Here is a 17,874-nt window from a genome sequence, read left to right as displayed (position 1 = left end):
AAAACTATCTGATACAGGTACCTTTTTTGAAGAGTAGGGTTTTTTCCCCTTTTTTTTTTGGATCTTGAATCAGATTGTTTGGAATGTTTCCTAGTTCATCCTGAGTTATCTTTTATAATTTAAAAATCTCCTCTATGCCTGTAATTGTGTCCCCTTTCTTTTTTATAATGTTGTATATTTGTGGTTATTTTAGTGATCTTTTCAAAGCACTAGCTTTTTGGTCTTTCCTTTTATTGCTTACTGATATTAATGTTTTCCTTTTTTCTAATTTTTTTTTTTTTTTTTTGCGGTACGCGGGCCTCTCACTGTTGTGGCCTCTCCCATTGCGGAGCACAGGCTCTGGATGCGCAGGCTCAGCGGCCATGGCTCACGGGCCCAGCAGCTCCGCGGCATGTGGGATCTTCCTAGACCCGGGCACGATCCCGTGTCCCCTGCATCGGCAGGCGGACTCTCAACCACTGCGCCACCAGGGAAGCCCTAACTAATCATTTTGTTTTTATCATCATTATTTTCTCTCTTCTACTTGTCTGTCATTATTCATCATCTAACTGAACATTTAATTCATTTATTTGTTATCCTTATTGTTTAATACCTTCTCCTGTGAGTATGACATTGGCTGCATCCCATAACTTTGATGTAGTGTAATCATAGTCATTTCTCAAATATCTATAATTTCAGTCTTTTCTCTTTTTAAACATTTTTTCTTTGATAGAAGAGTTTGGGCGAGGGAGTTTTCTAAAATTTTCAAGTGGCTTGTGATGTTTGATTTAAATATTTGATGTTAATTTCCACAGTATGGTCACCTAGTATTTGACTTATATCTGGGACTGATGTTTTCTTTGGGGCCTTGGACCATATTCTGTGGACTAGCATATTCCTAGGATTTTTTTAAAATGTGTATTTTTTGTAGAGATATATCATATATCTCTCTCCTCTTTCTATTCTGGTTTAAATTTTTAACAAACATATTAGAACGCGTGCACGCACACGTGTGTGTGTGTGTGTGTTTGTGTGTGTGTGTGTGTGTCTGTATCTCTCACCATCAAGAGTATATTACAACTGTTCTTCCAGATAAGATAAAACTTTTAGCATACTTTTTGTTCTCCCCTCTTTCTCTTCCCACATTCAGATATAGTTGAAATAACATGAAATTTTATTTCTAGATATTACCAAATTTTATGTCTTTTCTATTCTAAGCATCCTTTTTTGGCAGTTATTAAGTGTCAAAATCACATTATAACCCACTTGTTATCTATAATCTTAGCTTTTAATTAGTTTCATTGCTCACAATAATTTTTTTTATAACATATGTTCTTCTTTCTTCAATTATTTAATGTTATTAATTTCCCATTTGGCTGGAATACTTCAAGTAATTTTTTTTTGGTTGCTTTTCAGAGGTTACTTTCTGGAATCTTGATTGTCTTAACTTGCATGTCCTTCATTTGCTGTCACATTTATTTTTTAATTCATTTTTTATTTTTATTTTCGGCCATGCCGCGCAGCTTGTGGGATTTTAGTTCCCTGACTAGGGATCAAACCTTGACCCTCAGCAGTGAGAGCATGGAGTCCTAACCACTGGACCGCCAGGGAGTTCTCTGCTGTCACATTTAAAGGAAAGTTTAGCTAGGTGTAAAAATTCTGAGGTCACAATCACAAATCTTTCATCTTGGAGTATATACACATTGCTTCATAAATTTGTGGCCTCCAGTGCTGCAGATGAGAAATTTAATTATTATCTAATTATTTTGCCCCTGTGGGTAATCTGTTTTTGTTTGCTAAGGATGTTAATATAATTTTTCTTTATTCTTGAAAATGATTGATCAAGCTATAGGTCTTTTCTTTTTTCAGTAATCCTTTCTGACATTGTTGAACTGAAAATTCAAGTCTTTCTTCAGCTCAAAGAAATTATCTTCTACTTTTTTATATATTGATTTCTGTTCATTTGCTTATTTTTTCTTTTTATAACTATTGTTTTTGTGTGTGTGTGGCTTTTTTTAAATTAACTCTTTATTGGAGTAGAGTTGATTTACAATGTTGTGTTAGTTTCTGCTGTACAGCAAAGTGAATCAGTTATACATATGCATATATCCATTCTTTTTTAGATTCTTTTCCCATACAGGTCATTACAGAGTATTGAGTAGTGTTCCCTGTGCTATACAGCAGGTCCTTATTAGTTATCTGTTTTACATATTGTACTGTGTATATGTCAATCCCAATCTCCCTATTTATCCCTCCTCCCCCACTTTCCCCTGTAACCCTTCCCCCACTTTCCCCCATAACCCTTAAGTTTGCGTTTTACCTCTGTGACTCTGTTTCTACTTTGTAAATACGTTCATTTGTATCATTTTTTTAGATTCCACATATAAGTGAGATCATATGATACTTATCTTTCTCTGCCTGACTTATTTCACTCAGTATGACAGTCTCTAGGTCCATCCATGGTGCTGCAACAGTTGCAGTCATGTTTTTTAATTGCCAAACAAGGTCAGTGTTCTCAGGATGCTTTTTCTTGTCAGCCTGTTCTTGTTTTCTCAGTGTATGTTCTTAAATCCCCCTGAAAAGCAAACTTAGAATTTTTAGAAGGTTTATGTTTCCTATATTACCCTTGTTTTCAGTGTGAGCCAGGAATCAGTTTGGTCCCCATTTTTGCCTGCTGATTCTCTTCATAGGTCCTGTAGTTCTGTGTTGTCTGCTCACATGTAAATGTGGACATCTAGACTGCACAGTCTTAGTAGCTGATAGGGGCTGGCAGCAACTGTATAAACCACAGTTTACATCTCCTACCCTGCAGTGAGGATGGGGCCTCTCCCAGAGCCCCAGATGGTGGTAGCTTACAGAGTGCTTCACCTCTAGTGTGGGGGGTGGATTTCTCCACAGTCGGCAAGGTACAAGGGGCAAGGAGGTCCAGCCAGCAAGAGGACAAGATTCTTTTCCCTTGAGCATGGTAGATGGCTTCAAAAACCTGACAGTATTGCTTAAAAATCGCACACACACAGTCACAATTCACAGTTGTTTCACAATCTACCGGTGGTTACTGGAAAAACTCAACTTGTTTTTTCTGCACAAAACCTCAGTGTCATAAATAACCGACAACTTCCTGCAAGTTACAAGTCAGTAATAAACCGTTCCATCCTTTGACATTGAGCTGACTTAGGGCTCACAGTGGGGAGCAGCATCGGAAGTGGCTTTAAACTTTCAAACTCAGCCTGGGAGTGTCCTCCCTGGGGCCATTGGCATTTGATCAACCACACCTGTGGAGTCCATTCTTTCAGCCCACATTCCTACTATGTAGCAACCCCTCTGCTAGGTGCTAGGGTATAAATACAAACATGCAGCCCTGGCCCTCTGAGGTCACAGTCTGGTGGAGGAACCAGATCTGCAGTTAACAATCAAGGCTGCAGAGTGCTTCAAGGAAGCCTGCTTACCATTGTCACTCTGTGCTGCTAGTAGCCCTTAGGACAGTGTGATAAGACACCATCCTCTCCCTCATATTTTCCCTTGCCAGACGGCTGACATCCCGTGTGTGCTCAGTTATTTAAGGGCAGAAGGAAGAAGGAAGGCTGGCACCAGGCATGTGATCTCAGAAAAGGCCACCTGCCCAGCCTTGATTGTCTGGGGATGGCAGCTTCCAAGGGGGTGTCACACTTAGCCTGGCCTGTAAGGAAGCAGAAAGGGGAGGGAGCATGTGCAAAGGCAGAGGCACCAGCAAGTCTGCTGCATTTCAGGAACTGCAAGTAAAGGCTGTGCAGGAGGGCAGGGGCTGGAAGGGTGAGCTAGGGTCAAACATGGGAGAGTTAGAGTTTGGACTCTGTCCTACAATTTCCGGGACAAAGAATGTTCTCAGTTTGCTCCGTTTTCCTGCAGTTTACTCTTGTACCAGTGAGTATCCTGTAGAACACAGTGTGAATGGACCTTTGGGGACTCTGTTGGAAACCCACTGGTGGTACTGAGGCAGAGAGTGGGATAATGTTCAGATCCTCTTTCTGCACTCTGGTACTTCGATTGAACTGGGCAAGTTGAGGAGCAAGGAGACCAGGATTTTTTTTCTTTGGCTGCGTGCTTATTTACATTTTACCCTATTCCGTAAAGAATTTGAGATTTACCACCTTACTGTTGGATATATGACCCAAGCGGAACTGAAGCAAAGAATCTGGACCTGGGGAAAGGGAGCCACATTAGGAGGCTGAGCCATGGTGCAGGTGGGGGTGAGGCCTGCAAGAATGCAGAGGTGGCAGCATGGGGAGAAGGCCAGAGTGTCACACGGCCATGGCCTGCCTGACCTGGAGGTCAAGGTGGCTGCCAGCCTTTTCATCACATGTGCTGGGGAGCGCTGGGGAGTGCCTTGCAGCCAAGGGTAATGGGGGTTTAGGACTGTTGATGGAGCTGAGACCCATGTTGGGGTGTCAGATCCCAAAGCTTGGCTGGATGGGGTAGGGGAATTAATCGAGGACCATCAAAACTTGTAGCGGGAAGAGCTTTAGTTACAGTTGAGTGGGGAAAATGAAAGACCTATTATTCAAGTTTGAGACGTATGATAAGATCATAAACTGGGAAAAGACAGCCCAAGACCAGAAGTTGGAATGATTGGCAACAGGTGGGGAGAGGCATCCTGGGCAGCCCAGGGGAGGGTTCAGGGCAGAGGTGGACATCACGCAGTGGTGGCAGGAACCAGAGTGCAGGGGACAGGCTTGAAACCAGCCTTGAGTGACGCTTCCCGATCCCTTGGTACCTGGGCAGCGCCTTTCAATGGGAAACTGAAACCTTTTCCAATATGGTCAGAGAATGGGCTCTTCTGGTTGGGTTTGACCTCTTCTTAACACAATAAAGCACTTTCCTGTCTTTTGAGATGTTTTTTCCTGTGCTATTACCTTACTTCCCTGACCTTCCTATAAGATTATTGAGGAAGAGAGAATTGTTGCAAGAGGCTCGAACATTAATGGGAGCTCATCCCCAAATAGGAGATCTTGTCTGAGCCAGGGCCAGGACAGGACGCAGGATTTCCTGACTGCACTCTGCAGAGTCTGTCCTGGTGCTGCCGGCCTCCACATACAGGTAGTTTTCAACTAACAACCTGGCCGAGTTGCAAAAAAAAAGGATTCTACAAGTTACTTGTTTCGGGCTCAAGAGTGTATCTTCCCTTACAATTAGCTTATTCAAAGGAAGCATGCTATTTAAGCAATGTTAAATTTAATTTTCCTTGACTTTGATGAAAGAAAAAGATACTAAAGTAAAATTAGACTTGCTAAACTTCAAAGAAATATTTCTTTATCCTAAAACATTTCCTAAAAGACCTCTCTAAGATTAAGCAAAAAAATGACTAAGGCATCAAGAGGCTGGAGTCATTATAGTTTTTAATGAAATGAATGCATTTTAGACAGTAACGAAGTCTTTGCCGTGAAAGATCAGGATGGTCCACTCCCGTGTTTGTAGTCTTGGTTCCACATCACAATGGCTCTAATGCACAGCACTGGTCCTTTCACTTTAACACCACTTTTCATGGAGTCTTTGTTTTGATTCAGCTCTTGGTTGGACGGATGCTGTCAATTAGTTTTTCTCAAGAAGGACTTCTGTGTTCTGAATTCCTAGCGTGGTGTTGAGAATGTCTGTCAGTTACGCTTGCATGACATTTTGGCTGGGTGTAATATACCTGGTCACGGTCTTTCCTTTAGAGCTTTGTAGACTTTCCTGTCTTATCTTCCAGCATCAAACGTCTACCAGGAGAGGCCTGAGGCCAAATTTATTTCCTTTTTCTGTCTCGATGGGTAAAGATATTTTTCATTCCTTAAGTGTATCAATTTAACCAAGCTGTCTTGGTGTGGAGCGTATGGTATCAAATTACTCTGAAACCCGGCTTGCTCCTTTAGTTTAAAAATTCTGTTTATTTCAATGAAATTTTCTTACATAACCCCTCCTCTTTCTTCCTCTTCCTTTCCTTCTCATTTTCCTCTTGCTCTATTACCATGAGTATTACAGTTTTTAATTTATGATTTTATTTTTTTTCTTATTAGTAATCTTAAGAGTATTACCACAGTTTGGGGGAAACTTAAATATTTAGTGAGTATTGAATGAGTAACAAAGATCAGAACCACAGTATACTCTAAGAGCTACATAAAATCATTTTATAGTTATTTTAATAAAAGTACTTCTGGAGAATATCAAAATTGTTTGTGTCACATAAGGACACAAACTTGTTTCCTATGTCACCAGATTCTATTAACATTTAATGATTAACTTTATAGTCATTGAATTTTGTAACAAATGCCTGCTTTGGCTTTTTATTTTAAAATAAATTTATTTATTTAATTTTTTTATTTTTGGCTGTGTTGGGTCTTCGTTGCGGTGCGCGGGCTTTCTCTAGTTGGCGGCGAGCCAGGGCTACTCTTCCTTTAAGTGCGGAGCTTCTCATTGCGGTGGCTTCTCTTGTTGTGGAGCACGGGCTCTAGGCGCATGGGCTTGAGTAGTTGTGGCACGCGGGGTCACTAGTTGTGGCTCACGGGCTCTAGAGCACAGGCTCAGTAGTTGTGGCACGTGGGCTTAGTTGCTCCACGACGTGTGGGATCTTCCTGGACCAAGGATCGAACCCGTGTCCCCTGAATTGGCAGGCAGATTCTCAGCCACTGCGCCACCAGGGAAGCCCGCTTTGGCATGTATTACAGTTTGGATTTGTTCTGCCAAAGCTGTTAGAGTTGGGGAGGTATTTTGAGATAGATACAACTAAATAGAAGAGCTGTCTGTTTATACCATATGTTATTTAATACAGTATTATGTTAATGTTATCTTAATATCCAGTAGCATTTTTCTTATTCACGGCTTTAGTTAATTGATTGTTTCAGCTATTTCCATCTCTTTTGCCGTTTTATTTATTGAAATTAGGTTGGATTTAAATGAAATAGCCTAATCAGATTAATAAGTAATCACTATATGTAAACTTTGCCTTGTCCTCTTGCAACATTTACTGGCATGTAAATCCAAATTGTGTTCATGTTCACTAATATCCAATACTATATAATTATAGTGCATTATTATAAAACTCAGTGAATTTGCCCAAGTGATCTAACTTTGTTCAAAAATTGAATCTCCTTCATTAACATATTACTTATGTGTTATTTAAGATATTTCTTGCACTTGATGCTATTCTGACTGTACTTTCAAGGGGCATCATTGCAGTCACCTCAGTGTATGGTGATGATAACTTTTTTTTTTTTTTTTTTTGGCTGCTCCACGCGTCTTGTAGGATCTCAGTTCCCCGACCAGCGATCAGACCAGGGCCCTTGGCAGTGAAAGCACGGAGTCCTAACCACTGGACCGCCAGGGAATTCCCAGATGATCACATTTTAGAAATACTATGTGGTGGCACTGGGAAAGGTTGATTGGAGAGACCAGAGGCAAGGAGGCCTATTAGGGGACAGTGCTAAAGGAGATAAGGCATAATTGGGGCAAGAACAAAGGCAGTATCAATGGGAACTGATGTGACAGATTTAGGAACCAGAATTCTACCTTAAATCATCTCTGCATTCTAGCCCCATACCTGTACCTAGCTGGTACTCAGTAATTTTTTTTAAGTAAGTGAAGGTAGACCTTAACAAGACTTAATAATGAGTTATTGTTGAAGCAGCCGAAGAGGGGAGGAATCTGGAATTCCCCTTGATCTTTGGCTTGAGTGACCTTTGAACAGTAGTGCCATTCACTGCCATAGAGAGGGCAGGAGAGGCAGGGCACCCATGCAGCAGTGCACCTGCTACCTACTGAATGAGTGACATGGCCCAGCAGAACACTGTCCACCATGGATTTGCCAGTCTTGAAAGCAGAGACCTACATAGAAAAGAGTGGGGAAGGAAAACTAAAAACTTCCTCTTCTTTCTTGGGTGTGGGACCAGCATAAGACCATAGTGTGAAATAGACAAGGCTTCCTCCTCTCCTCTTTCTTTGCTGCTTCTCTTTTTTTTTTTTTAATTTATTTTATTTATTTACTTTTGTTTGTGTTGGGTCTTCGTTGCTGCTCATGGGCTTTAGCTGCTCATGGGCTTTAGCTGTGGCGAGCGGGGGCTACTCTTCGTTGTGGTGTGCGGGCTTCTCACTGTGGTGGCTTTTCTTGTTGAGGAGCACAGGCTCTAGGTCTGCAGGCTTCAGTAGCTGTGGCGCATGGGCTCAGTAGTTGTGGCTCGTGGTCTCTAGAGTGCAGGCTCAGTAGTTGTGGCGCACGGACTTAGTTGCTCCGCGACGTGTGGGATCTTCCTGGACCAGGGCTTGAACCCGTGTCCCCTGCATTGGCAGGCGGATTCTTAACCACTGCGCCACCAGGGAAGCCCCTCTTTGCTGCTTCTCTTAACTTCTGTTATCTTCCTCTCTGAGAAGGCAGGTTTTCCTATCTCTGTTACCACCTTCTCAATTAATGAATAGTTGGAGGAGGGGAGATCAACAGGAATAATGCTTTCACTCTCTTTGAGCATCCCAGTCTCTACAATTACTCATCTCCTCTCCTGGTTTCAGAAATCTTATTTCCTCAACTGTGTCACCCTGGAGATGGCAGGAAACCAGCCTCATTAAATGCATCCATACTACTGTGTAAATGACTGACGGATCCCTTTAATTACCCTCTAGCTAATTATTTGAATTTCCAAAGGAGGCTACTCCTTTCCATACTCCACCAAAGTGAGAGCTCCCATCAACCCTTGTTGAGATGGGGGCAGTGAAGTGGAGAGTTTTTCCGTCACCATTCAGGCAAGCCAGGCCCTGCCCTGGAGTTTTGCTCTGGGGCCATCTCTCCTCCACTAGTCCTGTTTTCATAGGATTTCTGCTTCCTGCATTCTGAGTTACCCTGTTTCCTAGTACAGCAGAAGTACCATGCTGCTCTGGTCCTACTGGGAAGTGTGGCTGGTCTAGGGCGGCATGTCCCTACTGGGAAGGGAACAGCCCAGAGACCGCACTCAGTGGTGATGTTTCCTTACTGCCTGAGGTTGAGAGGCTCACCCACCAGCAGCAGGGCTCTCCCCTGCCACGTGTACATATGTGGTTAATGCCCCCTCTTTCACAGCTCCAGAATGTCCGATGTGTATCTGGCACTGTGCTGGTCACTTCACATACACCAGCCCCTTGTCTTTGTAACAGTCTATGAGAGAGCATCCTTAGGCCCATTGTATAGATGGGGAAATTAAGACTCAGAGAGAGAAAGTAATTTACCCAAGGCCTCATAGCTAGGAATTGTGGAAGAGCTCAGATTCAGGCCTAGGTCGGGCTGCCTCCAGAACCCATATCCTGTCTGTTGTCACGTGGCCTCTGGGGTGGTGGTTTAGACACAGGCAGCTTTTGGATGGGAAGACTGAGAACCCAGGAAACATGTTGGGGCTTCTATTAAAATATTAATCATGCAGTCAATTCGCTGAACAGTCATAAAGGGATAAACGAAACAATATATCACAAGGCAGAAGAGAAAGAGCTTGTTGTAAATCCTAGAGGGGATGTTCGTTTACCATTCCCCATTGCCTCCTGTTTAAAGTCCAAACTCATTTGTTTAGAATTGATTACGGAAACTTTTGGAAAATCTCAATAAGTAAAAAGGGGGAGGGAGGAAGAGAAAGAGGTAACTACTATCAGTCTAGACTTTTTCCTTTCCTTCCTGCTGTCTCTGTAATCATCTAAAACAGAATGAACAACACTTAGTGTTACAAAGTGTGCTTTTCTTATAATAGGAGGTCATGAACGTCTTTCCAAAAAATAGTTTTGAATTTTCAGGCAGCTGCATCTGTTAATAGTATGATTTCTTCCACGTCTTCAGTGGTTGTAAGGTCTTTACTGTCATGAGAGTAAATAGTAACTATTATATCTCTATGGTGTTATTTTTCATATTTAACTCTGATTCATCAAAAATATATCTTGGTGGGGCTTCCCTGGTGGCACAGTGGCTGAGAGTCCGCCTGCCGATGCAGGGGACACGGGTTCGTGCCCCGATCCGGGAAGATCCCACATGCCGCGGAGCGGCTGGGCCCGTGAGCCATGGCCGCTGAGCCTGCACGTCCAGAGCCTGTGCTCCGCAACGGGAGAGGCCGCAACAGTGAGAGGCCCGCGTACCGCAAAAAAAACCAAAAAACAAAACAAAACAAAAAATATATCTTGGTGTAGTGTATGAAGCAAAGCTCTAACTTGACTTATTTCCCCCCCTGTAGCCAGTTTTCATGATATAATTGTTGAAAATCCTTTAATGTCCATTAGTTTGGACATTTCTTTATTAAATAAAATATTACATTCTGATAGGTGCCAGGGCCTCTTTCAGGACTATCTGGTCTGTTGTGCTGATTGTTCTCTTGACTATTAGACTAGTATATACAGTTTTAATAATGGTAGTTCTATAATGTTGTCAGTGGCAGAGAAAATCCCCTTCCTTACACTGATTTTTCAAACAATTTCTTAGCTATTTGATCCGTTTACTCCTTCATGTGAAATTTATTCTGTTTTCTTTTTTTCTTTTTTTTCATCATGTGAAATTTAGAATCAGTTGGTTAAGTTTTAAAATCTCATTCTTAATTGGGCTCAAATTGCTTTAAACCTTTATATTAACGTGAGGAAAATTAATATTATACTATTTAGTCTCTCCAGTCAGGACCTTGATACAATTTTCTGTTTTTAGACTTTCTCTCTTAGTGGGTTTTTGTCATTTACTCCATATAAGTTCTATGTATTTCTTGCTAGGATTATGTCTAGGTATTTTTTTTTTAGCATTTTTAAAATTGCTGTTGTGAATGAGAACATGGAAAATTTTTCCATATGTCTTTTCATTTGCTTTGCTGGAATAGAATTAAGCTGTTTTCTTCTCTTAATTCTGGTATAATCCAGCCACTTTGCTGAGCAACTTCTTGTTGATTCTGTGGTGTTTTAGTTCATTCTTTCGAGTGTTCCAGAAGCAAATAAGTGCCCTTTTGCTTTCCAGAGCTACATCTCTCTGTCTGTGTTAAGTCTGGGTCCTTGTCATGGAGCTCCTTGTGGGTAGGTGCCCACCTCACCTCTGTCTCCCCCAAAAGTGCCAAGCACACAGTGGGTGCTCAGTAAGTGTCCTTTGAATGAGGGTGAAGGAACCATAGGCCAAGGAGGTCATCCTTGGTCTTGGGTGGCAGGCCCACAATGGGTCATTCTGATTCAGGGTTTGCATCTCAGTCTTATCAGAAAGTTGGGGGCTTTGGACCCCAGGGCGTCTGATGCAGGCCCCTCAATAGAGACCTGAAGCCAATTGTCTCCTTCCATCCAGAGGGGCAGGGGTGGCTGGTTTCCCTGGGGAGACCCCATTTGGGGCAGAAGGGGCTTAAGAAGAGGACCCAGCAGAGACTGTGGTCCCCCCAGCAAGTCTTGCTCTCCCTCCAGGCCACCCTAGGGGTCCCCTTCCCAGGCCTGGAACACTCTTTCTAAGGAAAGGTCACTCACCTCGGTCTCAGCCCCTCTCCCATGGATCCAAAGCTAGGAAAATGACAACTGGTTCTAGTTCTCCCTTTATTTCTATAGCCTATCTAATTGCCCACATCTATTAGAATTCTGTTCTTTAATTAAAAACATAGGTAATATCAATACATTCACAAGGTTCAAACATGAGAGCAACCTAAAAGGCATACAGTGAAATGCCTCACTCCACCTCTTCCCTGCCCCATCCTGTAAATACTTTTATTAATTTGTATCCTTTCAAGGTTTCTTTATTCAGATGCAATCAAATATGAATATATTCTTATTTTTTTTCCATTCTTACACAAAAAGCAGCATCCTATAATGCACTTTTGTGTTATTTTTGGCTGCATTGGGTCTTTGTTGCTGCACGCAGGCTTTCTCTAGTTGCAGCGAGCGGGGGCTACTCTTCATTGTGGTGCGCGGGCATCTCATTGCGGTGGCTTCTCTTGTTGCGGGGAATGGGCTCTAGGCACACAGGCTTCAGTAGTTGTGGTGTGTGGGCTCTAGGGCGCACCGGCTTTAGTAGTTGTGGCACGCAGGCTCAGTAGTTGTGGTGCCCAGGCTTAGTTGCTCCACGGCATGTGGGATCTTCCCGGCCCAGGGATCGAACCCGTGTCCCCTGTTTTGGCAGGCAGATTCTTAACCACTGCGCCACCAGGAGAGGTCCCTTATAATACACTTCTACGCCTTGATTTTTTTACTTAAAATATACATTGTCATAATTGAACACATTCTATGGTAGTCACTGTTCTAACCTTTTATATATATTAACTCATCGAATCCTCCTAATACTCCTATTATCATCCTTATTTTGCCAGGGAGATTTTTCCATATAATGAACTTTCTCAGTTTTTTTCAGCTGCATAGTACTCCGTTGTACAGGTGCATTGTAATTTATGTAAGTCATTGCCTAGTGATGGGCACTTAGGTTGTTTCTATTCTTTGCTATTATGGACTGTGTTACGTTGTACAAATGTTATTTTTTATGTATGGAGATAGAGCTGCAGAAAAGATATCTAGAAGGGAGAGTGCTGGGTCAAAGGATAAATACATTTGTAATTTTGATGAATACTGCCATATTGCCCTCTGTAGAGTTATTCATTCCTTTCATAATTGCTTAACATTTCTCAGTAGTGTCTAATTAGGGACCACTAATATGTCAGGCAATTATAATCATAGTCTTTTAAAAAAACATTCATGTAGGGCTTACCTCATTTGAGCCTCTCCAGCACTCCCATATAAGGTAGGAATTATCCCTATTTTACAGGTAAGAAAACTGAGGTGCAGAGAGGTTAAATGACCTGCCAAGGAAGGGCACAGAGCTGAGGTCAGATCCACATCTGCCCGGCTTTTTTCTGTGCTCCACCTGCCACTTACCACAGCCACTGGTCCTGCCTCTGGGTGATGTGGGTCTCTGTTACTTAGATCTGATTTCCTGAGGCTGGAGGAGCTCCAGGCTCATGACCCAGTGGCAACCCCCATCCCACTTTCCACACACTTTTCTGTCTCCAGAAAAGCTTTGCTAGCGTGGCATAAGTCTCCTGTGTTTGAGCAGGAGGGTCGAGCCCTGGGACCTTACCACCTTGGGTGACTTGGGAAGGTTGAGAGCTGGCAAAGCTGAGGGACTAGTACCTGGTTTCAAGATTTTAGAATTGGGTCGGCCAGCAGGCTCTCTGGGACAAGTTGATCTCAGTAATTCAAGCCAAAGTGGCCCCAGCTAAAATCCTTTCTCCTGGCCTCAGGTGGGCTAACTTATTATTTTCATTCCTGGTGAGAGTAAATTACAGCAGTATTTCTAAGGAAGTAACTAATATTTTTCCTGGTAATATTTGAAGAAGCAGCACTGCAGTGTTTCAGAGTATGGACTCTGAGCCAGGCTGCTTGGGTTTTTATATTAGTTTCCTGTTGCTGCTGTAACATTTACCACCAATTTAGGGACCTAAACCATTAGAGATATATCGTTTTGTACCTCTGCAGGTCAGAAGTCTGAAATGGGTCTCATTGAGCTAAAATCAAGACGTCAGTAGGGCTGTGTTCCTTCTGGAGGCTCTTGAGGAGAATCCATTGTCTTGCCTTTTCCAGCTTCTAGAGGCTGCCTGCGTTCTGTATTTCATGATCCCCTTCCGTCTTCAAAGCCAGCAGGATAGTGTCACTGTGACCTCTACTTCCATCATCACCTCTCCCTTCTCTCACTCTCCTGCCTCCTGCCTCTTTCCTTTATGAGGACTCTTGTGCTTACATTGGGTCCACCCAGATAATCCAGGGTAATCTCCCCATCTCAAGATCCTTAATGTAATCACACCTGTCAAGTCTCTTTTGCCATGTAAGGTACCATATTCAGGTTCCAGGAATTAGTACTTGGATGGGGGCCATTATTCTGCCTACTACAATTTGCACCTAGACTCTACCGCTTACTAATTGTGTGACCTTGGACAAGTTATTGTACCTCTTGCTCAGTTTCCCCATCCTTAAAATAGGGATAATAATAATCCCCACTCCATAGGATTGTTAGGATTAAATGAGTTGATATTTGTCAAATGCTCATAATAGGGTCTGACACATAGTAAATGCTATGGAAGTGTCTGCTGGCTAAAATATATTAAATAGATAAAAATATACATACTCTTTGATCTAGCAATCCTATTATTTTGTAATGTATTTCATAGAAACAAAAGGATGCATGCATTAGGCTACAGAAAGCATTGTGCATATTGGGGAAAAATGCACAAACAGGAAATCACTGGAATGTCCATTAACAGGATGAATGAATCAGTTTACAGTTTACAGTTCCATCTGGAACTGTAAAGAAGCTATTGACGAGAATACATCAGATCCATACTTGTAGACCTAGAGGAGTGTCCTGAACAAAAGTTCAATTAAAGGAGGAAGTTGCAAAGGTTTAGCATGTTCTTATTTTTTTTTTAAGAACATCAACCTGCCCAAAAGTGTTGTAGATATTTGAGCCAATTATTTAAACTCTGAATGTCTTGGTTTCTTTATCTGTGAAATGAGGATAATAGTAATTCTCCCTTAAGAAACTCAACGGAGGATTAAGTGGAATGAAATGTATCAAGTCCTTAGAATTCTGCTAGCAGCAGCATAATCTGCATATCTATGTAAAGCTGTTTGAATAGAGAGAGGTGTGAAGGATGCACCCAGGGTGCTCACCTGGTTGCCTCCGAGGTGGGGAAAGGAAATTCGGAAAGGCTGGGAAGAGATGATTAACTTTCTTGTTGTGCGTCTTTGCATTGTTTCACGGGTGGAGGCTAGCTATTATTACTTTAGTAACTTCTGATGTTCTAATACGTTTTATTGGTAGTTTGGATACCATAACCACAAACGCTGAATTGAGAAAAGCACGAACGTAGGAACATACCATGATTCAAAGTTTTGTAATTTTTGAAGGGGAATTTAATAACAAATATAAAGAGAAAAAAAGCAGGCGAGCCCTAAATCAGGCCAGCCCTATGTGTCCGCAGCATCTACTGCCGAGGCTGCTCCAAGCCGCTGTGCTGCTCGTGCGCGCTCCTGGATAGGGGCCACAGCGAGCTCAAGTGCGACATCAGGACGGAGATCCAGCAGCGGCAGGAGGAGCTGGACGTCATGACCCAGGACCTGCAGGAGCAGGACCGCGCCTTTGGCGCGGCGCAGGCGCAAATGACCTCGGCCGTCAACCAGCTGGGCCGCGTGCGCGCGGACATCGAGGAGCAGATCCGCGCGGGCGTGCGTCAGGTGGTGGAGCACGTGCTAGATCAGGAGCGTCAACTGCTGGAGGAGTTGAATGCAGGGTACCAGCGCAATTACGAAGAGATAGCAGGCCAACTGGGCCGCCTGGATGCTGTGCTGCAGCGCATCCGTACGGGCAGCATGCTTGTGCAGAGGATGAAGCTCTATGCTTCCGACCAGGAGATGCTGGACATGCACGGCTTCCTGCGTGAGGCACTCCACCAGCTGCGCCAGGAGGAGCCCCAGAGCCTGCGAGCTGCTGTGCGCACGGACAGCTTCGACGAACTCAAGGTGCGCCTGCAGGATCTCGTCTCTCGTATCACCCAGGGCACAGGTAAGCCACCCTCATGGCTGGCCTGTTTATCGTTTAAGGGCTTGGGCCTTGCCACTGTCCCTTGGGAAAGGCGGGGTAGAGAAGATCAGTTCCGTATGACAGAAAAGGAAACTGGGGTTTTTATTGTCTCTTGGGTTTGATCACATCATAGGTTACAGGGTGCAGGATAAATCTGGGGGAGAGGAGGCACTGACAGGAGGCTGAAGCCACCCAGAGGGGTCACGTTTGACTGATTAACAAGGTCCTGTGGATTAGCTGCGATCTTGTGACCCTAGAGGAAGTTAAGAAACGGCAAAGCTGAGAACCAGACCCTGTATCATTTTAGCCCCAGAGGGACCAACCACTTTAGGAGGTTCTCTTAAGCCACCTGTGTCCAGCAACAGAGAAGTTAACTTGAACATGAGGTATGGGCAGAGGAGCTGAAAACCACTCCCCCTGTCCCCTGTGGTTGGGTGCTTACCCAGAACCATGCTAGGGCTCCATGGAGGAGACCTTTTTCCCCTGGGATGGCCCGCCATCTGGACCAGCTGCCAACCTTTATGGGCCCTGCCTTGTACTGGGCACTTGGGAAGTATGGAGACAGCACACCAGTTCCTGACCTGGAGTTGTCCAGTCCAACTGGGAGACAAGGTTGGGTGGGGCCCATGACATAGCTGAGGAATGAGACAGTGCTTGGCTCTGCAATACAAATCCAGGAGTTGCAGCACCTTTATAGGAGCTGGAGATATCAGGGGGGTTCCAAGAGACACAGGGGGTACACTAGAGGGTCTCCAGGGTGGGGAGGCTTTAATGGCTCTTTGGCAAAATCTCTAGGCTGGACTCTGAGGTCTGGTCAGCTGGTGTGAGGATGCCCTTACTGGGTAAGGGGAGGGAGGCTACAGAATCTGAGAGTTCTCAGGTAGGTGCCAGTGATGGAGACCTTGCTCACTCCTGCCCTTGGAGATAGTGGACGTGGGCTTATAACAGTGCAGTACTAGAGTGAGCATGGACTTAGCCTTCTCCACCTAGGTGGTGACTGTTACCCATGTACAGGAAATGACCTGCATAGAGTTTAAACAGCTTGCCTTGGGTGTTGTAACCGGGAAGTGGCAGAGAAAGGAGTTATTTTATTCTGAAGCATGAGAGATTTAGATTTAATAAAAACAGGGTGCAGGTCAGAAGAGTATCACGGAGTTCTCACTATGCAGAGAAATCAGCGAGCAGTAAACGGTGTTAGGATTGTCCATGCTTTGCCTTGGTGGTAGCCCCAAGATGGAGAGAGCTGTGCTTGGGGTTTGGAGCCAAAGGCAAGCACTCTCTAGTGCTACCTTTCTCTTCCTTCTGGCTGAGTTCATGCCCATTATAGTCAGGGAGCTTTCTTTCCAATTACAGCCCCTCCATGGAGCTTCCCCAGTGCTGCCAGAGGCCCTGGAGAATGGGTCTCCAGGAAAAGCAACGGGAATGTTTCCTTTGTCACTGTCCTGAGACAGGATGCTTCTCACCAGGGATGTCTCTGACCTGCCTGTGACCTTCTCTGTGTTCTCCAGATGCAGCTGTTAACAGGAGAGCCAGCCCAGAAGCTGCCCGCACTCCCAGAGACACTTTTGACGTTGACCCGGTGAGATGGGCTTGAGGTCTGAAGGGGATGTGGTATGTCCTGCCGGTCAGGTGGGTTGGGAGTTCCCCTGTGTAAGGAAGGAAACTGAGTCTTGCTCTCCCTGTGTCTGCAGGCAGTAGAGGAGAGAGAGCACCTGAGAGAGGGACAGCAAGGACCTGGACTGGAGCCTTCAGTGGGAGGGAACAAAGGGCTGGCTGGCTGGCTCTGGGCTCCTAAATGCCAAAGTAGCTCTTGATGGGTTCAGGAGGGGTTAGGCCCAGGGATGGACAGGAGATAAAGGCGGTGGTCGCTGGTAGGCAGGCCCTTGATAGATGCGGCAGATGACCCTCCCCTCCGTGTGCCCCACCCCAGGTATGTGGACCTTCCCCTTGTCTCCCCCAACACATGGATCTTGGAGACAAATGGAGAATGGGGCCAGGAGTCCGACAGTGATCACAGCAGCCTGGGTTCTATCGGTGTGATTTCAGGGCCAGCATAGTTCCAAGGACCATAGTTTTCAGGGTTTGGAAGTGCCCACACTCCCTCTAATGTTGGCATTACCTCTGCAGCACCCCTGACCTGTGGCTGTCCAGCTATCATGCACACCCTCCAGGGACAGGAAGCTCACTCATTCTTGAGGCAGCCACTCCCATCGCTGGACTGCTCTTAGAGTGCGTCCCTGGGTGGAAATGCAGCGGCATCCCTTTAGCCTGTCCTCTTGGGTGCTTGCATGCGTGGCTCCTCTCTGCCAGGATAAGCTTCTTCAGTTTCTTCTTGGACCGGGCATCTGGTCTGCTCCCCATCCTGGTCA

General features: G+C 44.5%; 1 protein-coding gene across 4 annotated transcripts in view; it reads left to right on the top strand.

Annotated features, from left to right (window-relative positions):
- Window positions 1-17,874, top strand: part of PML (PML nuclear body scaffold) — a 42,266-nt gene that overhangs the window by 5,593 nt on the left and 18,799 nt on the right. For all 4 annotated transcript variants that reach the window (XM_079914558.1, XM_079914560.1, XM_079914557.1 and 1 more), the window contains exons 3-4: window positions 14,907-15,487; window positions 17,014-17,084. In XM_079914558.1, coding sequence (XP_079770684.1) covers window positions 14,907-15,487; window positions 17,014-17,084 — 652 coding nt within the window. The remainder of the gene's footprint in view (window positions 1-14,906; window positions 15,488-17,013; window positions 17,085-17,874) is intronic.

Source organism: Stenella coeruleoalba (genome assembly GCF_951394435.1).
Source record: "Stenella coeruleoalba genome assembly, chromosome: 2".
NCBI lineage: Eukaryota > Metazoa > Chordata > Mammalia > Artiodactyla > Delphinidae > Stenella > Stenella coeruleoalba.
Note: the sequence above shows the minus strand (reverse complement) of the source record. Positions and strands in the feature narration are given on the sequence as shown.